Raw genomic sequence first — 12,294 nt, 5'->3', positions numbered from 1 at the left:
AGCTGGGAGCATCAGCTCTGGATGATGAGCTATTACTATTAATCATTGTCTTCCTTTTCTGTCCTATTAAACTGTTTATATCTGAACCCTCACGTTTTACCTTTTTCTTTCCAATTTTCTCCCCACCCCTCTGCGCATGAGTGGGGTGTGAGTGAACGGCTGTGTAGTTGTTTTAGCTGCCTGCCAGGTTAAACCACAAAGCAAGTGACTGCTCTCTCAGATCACTCTATATATTGTTTCTCACTCTTTCTATTTGGTCTTTTGTAAAGCTTTTAGAGCAGACTTTTATATGGCAGCTGATACATTCTGCATACTGTCATGAAAATGAGTAGCAGCCACAATATGGGAAGATGGAGATAATTTAATCAGTGTAACATGCTTCCATTTCTAGAAGCTAGGCACAACAGTCCATTAGTTTGTCTTGGTGGTGTTGAAACCTAAGTTTTACAATATCAAGGAACACACTAACTCATACTTGGTATTGACCTCCAGAGATACCAGAGTAGACACCCTCTGTTTGTCTGAATCTACCTATTTATATAACTGTAAAAGTATTTATTTTCCAGTAGCAAGCAGAAAGTCTGACCAGGTAGGGAAAAGAGGGGCTCAAGATACTGAGCAACTGGCCATCAATAAACACTTTCTCCCTTGTGGGACCAATGATATAAACATAACTGACAAGTGAATGGAAAGTATACAGTATCTTATGGGAAATACTATCTTTTTATTTGCATATTCTTATTTTGACATATAGATGTTCTCCCAAGAAAAATAATAATAGTAGTAACATAGTTTGTAAGTACTTTAGTTGATGAAAGAGATGTTATAGAAATGTAAGGTTATCTAATTACATAACTTTAACAGTGACTTACTTATTTCTTACATTTTACAGAACTGCTAACATTTTGACCTGGGTTTTCTTTCCCACTGTTCCCTGTCCATAGTGGGAGATGAGCTATACTTAAATAACTTGCTTCCCCTCCTTATAGTGTCCCTTAGGACACCTGCCTATGCGGGAGTCCAAAGTGGAAGAAGTAGACCGTTCCTGTGACTCTGATGAAGATTATGAAGCCACTGGTGGAGGACTTCTCTCATCCCATTGTACACTGGTGATTCACCCACAGGACCAGAGTCCCACATACTTACTCATTCGCACCAAACAGGAGAAGGTATGTGTCCTGGTTTTGGTCAGGATGGAGTTAATTTCATTTGTAGCAGCAGATGGAATGCTGTGTTTGGGAGTTAAAATGAAAGCAGTGCTGATAACACCCTGATGTTGTTAATTGCTGTCAGACAGTCAAGGACTTTCTCAGCTCTTCATGAGAAAGGAGGGGCGAAGCCAGGACAGGTGACCCAATTGGCCAAAGAGAGTATTCCACGCCAGTTACGTCCTGCCCAGGATATCGGGGGCTGACGGGAGGAAGGCCGGGGGCAGCTCTGGGACGCGCGGTTCTTGGGGGACGGTCGGGTTCTGGGACGGCTCTGGGTGACACGGCCTGAGCTGTGGGTTTGGTGAGAAACTGCATTGTGTATCAACAGCTTCATAGATTTTTGCTCTAAAGTCCTGTTAGCATTGTTATATTGTATCTTTCTGTTATCTTAGTAAACTATCCTTATCCCAACCCACGGGCCTCTTAGTTTCTTGGTTTTGGGGTGATTTGCCCCTTCCTTTTCCCTTCCCTTGCCTCTCACTCCCCCCCCCCCTTCCCTCTTTCCCTGCTCTTTTCCTTTAAGGAGCAGGCAGCTGTGTGGATCTCAGCTCTCAGCCGGGGTGAAACCATGACAGCATGAAAGGCAGTATTTTTTGGAGACCGAGTCTTCTTGGTATCAGCAAACAAGTAGGGCACACAAATTGAACGTGTTTGTGAAAAACAAGGTCTGAACTGACCCATACTCTTCTCATCCTTATGCCTAGAATACCTGGCTCTACCATCTGACCGTAGCAGCTGGTAGCAGTAATGCCGCGGTGGGCACGTCATATGAACAGCTCATTGGAAAACTATTGGATGCAGAGGGAGACCCTAGTAAGTAAAAACCACAAACTTTTCCATGGTAGCAAAGCATAAGGAAGGATAACTTCAATTCCTAGTTTTAATCCAGCCAAAGGTGAGGGAAAGGGAGTCTTGGTAGAACAGCATATGATACAGTCTGCATTAGTTCTGCAGTCTCATCTCCTGAGAGTATACAGGCATTATAGTGAAACTACACAAGTCAGTCACATTGTCACATCATTTATCAAAACACCTGAAACTTCTGTAACATTAATTCCAATTAAAATGAAGAACTGGAGCTTTAATTTCTCCAGTTGTTGTTGGTCCTGACTTTGCTTTCCTGGGAATCTTGGCAGTAGAAATGTGTGCTCTCTCCTCTGAACACACACTTGCCTTCATGTCTGTTCCTGTCCTCACTGTTCTCTTTTCCTGCACACTCACATATTCCAAAGCTTGTATGTGAACCTTGCTGACTGTTAAATAGTGACTTGCACTAACAAAGACCCCTATTGCAGGTGGCTGCCCTGGCAGTTTGTGTCTGAACACACAGCTGACCTGTTTCTCACCAGAATCCAGCTGAGAAGCTCTGACAGCAGGATTGTGGATGCCAATACTTATTTCTGCTGATGGCTAATGCTGCTGGTGACTCCTTGTTCATGTCAGACTTTCTTGAAATTATTGAATTGACACCAAAAATAAATGTGGTCTAGTGCAGTGCTGCTTCCTTAGGTGCTTTGTCACTTCAACAGGGCTCCTTTTCAACATGGATACTGTTATATTTCTTCTTTTAACACTGCACATTTTTGTCCATCTGCTACCTCAGGTTCTCCTCTGTGGAAACATCCTATGCTGTGCTACAGTAAAGATGGCTTGCACACATCGCTCACCACTCTGCCATCTGAGGCTCTGCAGACTGAAGCTCTGAAACTTTTTAAGGTATTCAAAGGGATATTGCATGGATTTTGGGTATTTTGCTCTGTTGGGGCAACAACATTGTTTCGTCATGCTGTTTGTCACACTTACTGTCGCGATCGGTTGCTTTAGACAGGCCTGCTGGGGCATTAATTACAGCAGGGCAGTTGGCTGTTAGGTGTCATTCATTCTTCGGAAGTTTAACTACTACATGCAGGAAATCTGGGTTTACAACAGTGCCCTCCACAGGCTTTATGCTTCAAAGTTAGCCTTATCTTCCTGTTTCCCCTCCAATAGTTGGATGGAAGGAAACAAACAATATACTTGCAAGCTCAGTTGTGTCAGCAAGACCAACAGTGAAGTCATTGGAGGTTTGATTCTTGCACTCTGGAAATCTGATTGGCAGTAAGAACGGGCAGCCTTAGCAAGGTAAAGCACAGGCATGAAAGGCTGGAAGCACATTTCTCCCTTGATTCTCTTGCTGACTTGTGAGCTCCTTGGGTTGGGGGAAGTTGAGTGAAAATTCTAGTTGCCACAACTAAAGAGGCAGGGGTAGGAGTTAAGTATTTATTCTTCTTCATCTCAAGATTATTTAGAAGAATTCAGTAGTTGTCTATAACACATCTGGGGAACCTGGCCTGGAAAGTACCAGAGAAAAGTCACTATATTTATGGCATTGACAAAGAGTCATTGTATTCATGGCACTGACAAACTTCCACTCTTTTACAGTCCTGTCAGCTGTTCATCAATGTCCCTGTGGAGGCACCCTCTATTGATTACCACGTGTCACTTGCCCAGACAGCACTGCAGGTCTGCCTGACACACAGTGAGCTGCAGAATGAAATTTACTGTCAGCTTGTTAAACAGACCAGCTGCCGACAGCCCCAGAACCACTCAGTTATTCAGGTCAGTTCCTCTTTTGTCACTTCCACTCTGCAAATACTTTCTATTTAATTCCATGGATTTGGTAATGAGCAATGGGACTGATTCTCATAAAATTGTGCAAATGCTAAAGGTGTGCAGGAGGGAAGAGAGTCTTGGCACTTTTGTGCAATGGAAAACATTGAGAATGTAAATACTTGCAAAATAAATTTTAGTTGGAATGTAACCATTTATCAGTTGCAAGTGGTCTATTCAGCTCACATTCAGAATCAAAATTCATAGTTTGCTTTGGCTAGCTATAATTGCCAGATGTTATTAGCTTTATTTTCCATTTTAGTTAATCAACAGCATGTAAATCATGAAGGTTACTATTTAGCATGAATCTGATTATTACACTGTAATTATTGGATAAATCAAATTAGTAAGTTGCAGTGTAAATGTAGATCCTTAATTTTGATATTCACAGCTCAAATGAGAAAATAAAATCTGGTTGAAGAATAGTGAGTCTAATTGGAAACAAAATTCCCCAGTGTACTCTTTATGATTTGCAGTTAAAATAGGGAAAAAAGGTATTATTTAAAGTCTAAACTGTTCACTTGGCTGTGGTTACACTGGCCAAAATTTTCAAAAGTGGACAGTCATTTAAAACACCTCTTCTTAGATGCCAGATTGAGATATTGAAGAGCAGTCTGTCCTCTGACCATCACTACCCTTTGAAGCATCTTGAACTACATGTCTAAAATGGTTTCTCCCAAAAGCAGTGGTCACCATCCAGCACTGTGATTGCAGTATTCTATGAAAGATAACAGGCAAGAAGTACAGAACAAGAATGATGTTCAGTTTTATGTTCACAGTGCTGGCAACTCCTGGCTTTGTGTGCTCCTCTCTTCCTGCCTCAACATCACTTCCTCTGGTACATCAAACAGCACTTGCAGAGGCATGCAGACCCCAGGTAAAAACTGCAACTACATTTTCTTCTGATAAGCCAACTGCCTTTTGCATCCACTACAGATAAAGATGGAAGCAATTTTGCAAGTCACACCTACAAAAATAAGTTGAGAGAGGGGCCAGAAGGTTCCCAGTGGTGTGAAGCTGTCCCCCTTCAGGCACTCACATCAATTTGTCACTTATATTAAGCTCGCTCACAAGAGTGAGTGACCTGTACTAGCAGAAGAACTTTTTGCAGACATAACTGGAGCTACATAGGGAGTTTTTTGCTGATGTAGCTACCTTCTTTTATTGATAGAAAGACAGATCAAAGTAATTCTTTAGAATTAATTATTAGAATTTCAGGTGATTACTTTCTGCTGTCAGGTTAGCAGGCATACTGACAGAACAAATGTGAGGCAGAGAATGTCCTGGGGAGCAGTAAAAAGTTAGGAAAAACTAACAAACCTGTAATATGTGCTGGTACTGTTTTGTTACCTCTTTTGTCTGTAATACTTTCCCCTGTAAGACAACAGTTCAAGATCTACTGTAACAGCACTGAGTTGTTCTCCAGTGTTGGTGCAGTGTTCTTTGCTTCCATGGTGATCTGGTCTTCAGCATATCTCTCTGCACCCTGGGGGGGAGGTCACAGATAGAGATACCTAGTTGTCTCACAACAAAGTACTGCTGCTGAGACATGGGTAGAAGTGGGTTCTTTTCAAACAAATATTCACATTCAAATACTCAGTGCAAGTCTGCCTTGGAACTCAAGCTGAATGTGTCCTGGCATTGCAAAAGAAATCTGTGTAGTCCTCCTATCATGTTTGGTGGGGTTTTGATTTTCCTATATGCTGCCTCACATTTGCTGTTTCTTCTCAGAGGGAAAAATACAGCTATTGGGCACTCCTTGATGTTCAGGCTCTCTCTCCATTCCTAAGGCAACATGTTAGGGATCTTCTGGCTAGTAATAGAAATCATCTTTTCAAACTTGTGCATTACCAGCTCTCAGACTCATCCATTCAGTTCAGTAGTGGAACTACTGTACAGTTGGGGACTGTTGAATTTCATAAGGATGTGTCAGGCTGTGAAACTCATTTAATCCATTGGTTTCAAGTGTTGCTATGCTGATGGTCTGCCTGGTGCTTCACTGAAAAGTACCTCTATCAACAAATAAACTTTAAGCAGAAGCAGAGGAAATATATTTATACAATCCAGGTATGGAACAATTATTTGAGCTAGAAAAAAAAAAAACCAGAAATTACAGCAAACTCGTATTTATCTGTAGCTTAGATTAGATTTGGAGCAGTTGCTAAATGGGACTTAGCTTAGCTCCTTCTGCCTAGGTTTAGGAATACTTAAGTCTCTAAATGGAGCAGGTATGACTGGTTTTGACCAGCTACATAGATATGGTCTCCCTGTTTCATAGCAAACAAGACACTGAAATGTTTACACTGAGTAATGCCCGTGATCTAGATTTACACTACATATTCATTCAAGGTATTGCTTTTTGTAAAAGTTGAACTTTAAATTACATATCCAGTCTCTAAAGAGAGGAAGAAAGTGAGGCACAATTCTAGTTTACAAGACACAGGGATCAGGAGCAGACACAACAGCCTCTTGCTGTTTCTCCTGAAAATTGTTCAAACATGTTACTGGAGAGGGGAGCAATATATTGCTACAGTGAAAAGCCAGAGTTCCTGACTTCCATGTTGCTTGCAGGGATTTAACTGAAGATTTAATCTGGTATTGAGCTCCTGAAGGCATCTTGAATGGACTCAGTTTCTCCTGCAAAGAGATAGCATGGTTATAAATCCATAGAAATCCTTCAATTTCAGAATTTACTCCGTGTATACATTCTTAACATTTTTGCAAGGTGTACACAGGATGTAACTGACTGTTCTTGTCTGGCTTTAGAGAGATTTACATCCTTTTGGTGCTGTTCAATGGACCACTCTCTTCAGTAGGCATTAAACTACTCATATTAGCAACTATCCCTATATTGTATTGAACTATCAACAAATCTGAGCCTGCTTTGAATCTCTGAATATCTTGATTGGCAGACAGGGTTAATACATGGAAACTTACTATTTGTATAAGCATGTAAATTGATAAACACCATTTACATAATCCTGTAAGTGACATTAAGGCATTATGACTTGTTAATACTTCTTAGGATGTGAACTAAATTCCAATGGCATTGACAGCAAGTTTGATGGTGAAGGGGCCTTGGTTTAATGGATACTGTGATGGCAATGGGCTACAAAAGAGGATATTCCTATATTGTGTCCAGTTGATCTAGGAGCAGAGAATGCTCTAGTGCTTCCCAGAAAGTCTATTGTCTACCATATTTACAGATCGTTGATGCTCAGGTTTGTGTTGCAGATTTTCACTTGAGCTGTTAATCTGTCGAGAGGAACTAGGATATCTGCCCAGAGATGTATCTTTACTTGAGCAAAAGCCTGAGGGAGGAATGCTTTGCTACGGCATGAGAAATGGAAGAGGACATGGCATTTAAGGCATATTTGTGGCTTTTATTCACCTCTTTGCCTAGGAGTGAAATAGGCAAGTATGCCATCTACTGCCAGAGATCAGTAGACCGCACAGTGCAGACTGGCGAGCGGGAAGCCAAGCCCTCCCGGATGGAGATTGTGTCCATCCTGCTGAGAAATCCCTACCACCACTCACTCCCTTTCAGCATCCCAGTGCACTTCATGAACGGAACCTACCAGGTGAGCTACTGCAGCTGCCTGCCTTCTGGGCAGTGGACGACTGCACCGTAACTTGCCTCTTTCATGTGGGTTGGGTGGCACCATGGCCAGCTATCAGATATTGGGAGATAGACACTATTTCTCCTCCTTGCCATTTTAGCCACTTTTTTCTGAGAAAATGAATCCAGCTCTAAGGAAGAAAAGGTAGTTGGGGAAAGGTCGCAAATGTCTCAGTACAAGAAAGAATGCAATATGAACAATGCAGTCACTGCAGCTGGTAGTCACTCATGATACACTGATCTGTAGGAAACCAGGCTTCATTAGCTGTGATACCCATCAATGTCGTGTTTCTTGAAAGTTATCCTCAACTAGCTCCTATTTCATTGCAGGTTGTAGGGTTTGATGGTTCCTCAACAGTTGATGAATTCATCCAGCGACTTAACCAAGACACAGGAATGAGGAAACCATCCCACATGGGTTTTTCACTGTTCACAGATGATCCTTCTGGCAGGAATTTGGAACACTGTCTGCAGGGAAACATGAAGGTATTTATTTTTTCCCTTTGCTACAGTCAGCATACAGCTTTGAAGAGCAGCTAAATGGCTAATAATCTTTTCTTAAAGCAGCAAGATTAAATACACTTAGATATTATCTGTCTAGCTAGTTCAAAGATTGCTGCACTTGGGTTACAACAGCCCCATGCAGTGCTACAGGCTTGGGGATGAGTGTCTGGAAAGCTACCTGGTGGAAAAGGACCCCGGGGTGTTGGTTGACAGCCAGCTGAACATGTGCCAGCAGTCTCCCAGGCGGCCAAGGAGGCCAACAGCATCCTGGCTCATAGCAGAAATAGTGTGGTCAGCAGGAATAAGTCCTCCCCCTGTACTGGTGAGGCCATGCTCAAATACTGTGTTCAGTTTTGGGCCCCTCACTACAAGAAAGACATTGAGGTTCTAGAACATGTCCACAGAAGTGCAACAAAGCTGGTGAAGGGTCTAGAGCACAAGTCTCATGAGAAGAAGCTGAGGGAACTGAGGCTGAGGGGAGACTTTATCGCTCTCTACAACTACCTGAAAGCATGTTGTAGTGAGGTGAGTGGTGGTCTCTTCTCTAAAGTAGCAAGTGGTAGGAAATGGCCTCAAGTAGTGCCAGGAGAGGTCTAGATTGGGTATTAGGAAAAATTGCTTCACTGACAGTGTTGTCAAGCACTAGAACAGGCTACTCAGGAAGGTGGTTTAGTCACCATCACTGGAGGTATTTAGAAGATGTGCTTAGGTTGTGTGTCTGCTTGACTTGGCAGTACTAGGTTAACAGTTGGACCTGCTGATCTTAAAAAGGTCTTTTCCAACTGAAATGATTCTATGATTCTATAATTATCTGTCTATTCTGAGATTCTAGTTAAGACAAAGCACATTCTGTTTTAGTGGGTGATAAATTGGGCTATTTTTGAAGTCTTAATTCAGATTTTAGCACATATTAAAGTTTAATTTGTCTTGACTGCAAAACTAAAGCATGTCTGAACTAGCTAGCATGATCAGATATCTTAACTAACATCAAATGTGACACTCCTAATTGAGACAAATTTATATTGAGCTGTAAGTCTCTTGGCATGTCTATATAAATCTCATCTATTGGATTATGAATTATCTCCTTGCTAGATAACTCGGGCTTTTATTGTCGATGAGTGTACTTAGGGAAGAAGGCTCTACTGAGTATGGTCTCACTTTAAAAAGGAGTGCCTCAGATCAAGGTAAAAGGAGACCAGATAAAGTATTAACATCTGTGTTTTTCATATGAAGATTTTTATGTGTATAACTGCTGTAAGGTAGTAGGTTAGTGGCTGTGAAGGAGACATGTCAGATCTTGGTACAAATCTGGGAGAAGAGTAGTCATACAGCATTGACAGAGGAATAGTGGTAGGGGCAACTTTGAAGAGGCTCTGATACCTGTAAGGAACATAAACATTCAGTTTCACACAGCATAGAATTTCACATGGGGCAAGGGAGGGAGAAGATGCCAATAAGTTTAAATTAAATGGTTTGAAGGAGAAACTACGACAGTCAGTGCCAAATCATACACTTGGCTTTCATGGCCTGATATATATCAGGTAACCTGGAGCACTGCTGGTAATTGAACCACATTTGGAGAGATGAGGGATTAAATTAAGGAGCTTGAGGCATTACTTTTACTGGTTATTATTTACTTGTGAAGGCAACCTTAATGGCTTTTTTAAGTGAGGATTAGGATATCTGATCATGTATTTCATGTGGCTTCATATGTTCACATTCCTTTTAATGAGAAGTAGGGGCCTTTATTAGACCACTCGTAAAAACTGAAATAACCAAGGTAAGCCGTATGGAACCAAAGAGTTTAACTGTGTTATTCCTAAAAACTGAATCTAGAACCAAATGTTCCCAAAGTTTACAGAATCACATCCATGGGCTTGGTTTAGCCAAGCATGTAAACAGTCTCTATTCAGAGGATGCTTTAGTCTGGCTCAGGAGGACACTTTTGAAGCAAACCTCCACCAATCATTCCTATTAACCATGATTCATATTAAGGAGCAACCGTGGACAGCATGAAAAGGATTCTCTTTACAAGAACTGGAAGATGTGACCCAATATAGCAGGCTTTCAGGCCATGTGATCAGATTAAAGCTAGTCCAAAGGAAAACCCTCTGAACCTCATAGTGTGGGCTCAGGGTCCTAGGAAAAATTATTTCACTGGGCAGATCTGCTCCTCGTGGCCTTTGCCACTTGCTGACAGGGACATAGCCACAGAGCTGCTGCCAGACTAGAATTCACTTACAGATGTCTCCTTGCAGATTAGAGCTGGAGTTTTCAGTTGGAACACTTTAGTTTTTGCACACTGTGTAACAGAAAAAGGAATAATTTTGCCACTTTGTGTTTATGCAGATTCAGTCTATTTTTTCCACTTTTCCACAATACTTTTTCCGCTCAAGCCTTGAATATATGTTTCACCTGAGTTTGTCTCTCCTCTCCCCATGATATTTTTTAAAGATCTGTGATGTCATTTCTAAATGGGAACAAGCCTTAAAAGAATTGCATCCCGGGAAATATGAAGGTGGCACAAGAATTGTGAAGTTGACCTACAAGAACAGGTACAGTGTTTCACTGGTTGGCCTTACTACTGCTGTTGATTAAACATTTCTGGACTGAATGTGAGTCTGTAAGTTGCCAGTAATTTATAATACCAGTAGTGCTAAAAGTATATTTAGCTAAGATGTGTTTAAATCCTACAGGTAATTTGACTTTTGTGTGTGGTACGTGTCTAAAAGAGTATATGGCCTAGAGGTGAGAACCAATAAAAAAAACCTGCAGTAGCAGAGTAGCCTTAAAATGGGTTAAGAACTACCTGTAGCACAATAAGACATACTTGGCACAATTTATTTTGCCTATATCCTAAAACATAATTAAACAATGCATGTTAGGTGAGAGGAAGAGAGACCTGGGGGGTAAATCACCCATGAAAATGAATATGGTGAGACTTCTAATTAAGTGAGGAATCACAAAGATGGAAAAGATACAAGAACAATGTTCTAAATGGCATGAGCTGTAGGAGAGACATGTAGTAGCAGTGCCCAGACTTTATAAAGAAATAAATATTAAAAGTTAGATGACAAAAGATAGTAGAGAATGAAAGTATAAGGCAAAGATCTAAACCAAAAAACTGGAACAAGTTCATCACTTATAATACAGACAGGAACTCTGAATTACAGTGAAAGGAGAGCTGTGTAGGTGAACATTGAATGGCTTTCTGCATTCACCCCAAACCCAAAAAGAGACCAAGTTCTGTATTGAATAGAACAAGATTTTATTGTCTGTAATAGTGGAAACATTTCTGTGAACTTTGTTAGTTGGTATAACCTATGTGGAAGCAGAGGTTATTGCTTTTGACCTAGAAAGCAGTATTTTTTTTCAGGAGTGAAATTTTGTAGTATTATCTTGTTGGACTGGAATGTGCCTCAATTGGACAGCAAAGATGTTTTGATAAGGTCTTTCCAAGGTTGGGCTGTTCTAACATCAAGGACTGATAAGGCATGTGTAAGGTCACTGTGGTCCTAATGGTGGTGTTAATGTAAAATTGACATGAAAATAAACAAACTGATCCACTGGAATTAATACCTTATGTGGTATTGTGGAATATCTAGTCACAGCTGTAAATTAATATTTGAATTAGGTGGTGTGGGCTGTAAATAGGCGTGCATGAGGAATGGTTCTGGGAAGCATTCCCCAAGCTGGTGTCTTCAACCTCCATTAGATATCTTGTTATACTATGTCAATGAAATTGCAAGTGTGAAGGGAATAAAAAACAGTAGGAAGCTTTGATTTACAAGAATGCTTCTTCAATTTTTGAAATAAAGCCTCCTGATTTGGTCTCTTACCTCCTGCCAAAAGAAACCAAAGTATTTTTAATAACAATATCAGGGCAAGTCATCAAAACAAAGATGGCAAAAATAACAAATCTCTGAGGTGATCATGCTGAACAGAGACAGTTCTGTATTCTGTGACACGCAGAGATGGCCATATCTTAAGTATTATCTGTCTGTGCTTGATGGGGGTGGATGGACACTGATTTACCTGGGTTTAATAAGGCTTCATTTTCTCAAAGTGGTTGGCACTCACTGCTCCCTTTGAAATTCAAAGGGATTCCAAAGCTAGGAAGCATATTTTGAGTCTCTTTGTCCAAATCTTGTTCGTAAGGGAAGCACCTAAGCTTCCAAATGTCTCTTCAGCACACCCTGCAATACACAAAAGGTCATTTTGGAGAAAGAGCAAAAAACCCCACTTTCATTTTTACTCACGTTGATTAAAGTTCCCACCTCTACTCCTGGTTGACAGAACCTTGTTACCTTC

General features: G+C 41.0%; 1 protein-coding gene across 1 annotated transcript in view; it reads left to right on the top strand.

Annotated features, from left to right (window-relative positions):
* The window catches only part of PLEKHH1 (pleckstrin homology, MyTH4 and FERM domain containing H1), a gene marked incomplete at its 3' end in the record, with an annotated part of 52,365 nt that overhangs the window by 34,848 nt on the left and 5,223 nt on the right, over positions 1-12,294 (top strand). Inside the window, exons 16-23 of the mRNA XM_084263379.1 lie at positions 990-1,169; positions 1,916-2,024; positions 2,815-2,927; positions 3,633-3,809; positions 4,640-4,737; positions 7,264-7,441; positions 7,810-7,965; positions 10,438-10,538. Of these exons, the coding sequence (XP_084119505.1) occupies positions 990-1,169; positions 1,916-2,024; positions 2,815-2,927; positions 3,633-3,809; positions 4,640-4,737; positions 7,264-7,441; positions 7,810-7,965; positions 10,438-10,538 (1,112 nt within the window). The remainder of the gene's footprint in view (positions 1-989; positions 1,170-1,915; positions 2,025-2,814; positions 2,928-3,632; positions 3,810-4,639; positions 4,738-7,263; positions 7,442-7,809; positions 7,966-10,437; positions 10,539-12,294) is intronic.

The sequence above is a fragment of the Gallinula chloropus genome (genome assembly GCF_964237585.1).
Source record: "Gallinula chloropus genome assembly, chromosome: 4".
NCBI classification, from domain to species: Eukaryota; Metazoa; Chordata; class Aves; order Gruiformes; family Rallidae; genus Gallinula; species Gallinula chloropus.
Note: the sequence above shows the minus strand (reverse complement) of the source record. Positions and strands in the feature narration are given on the sequence as shown.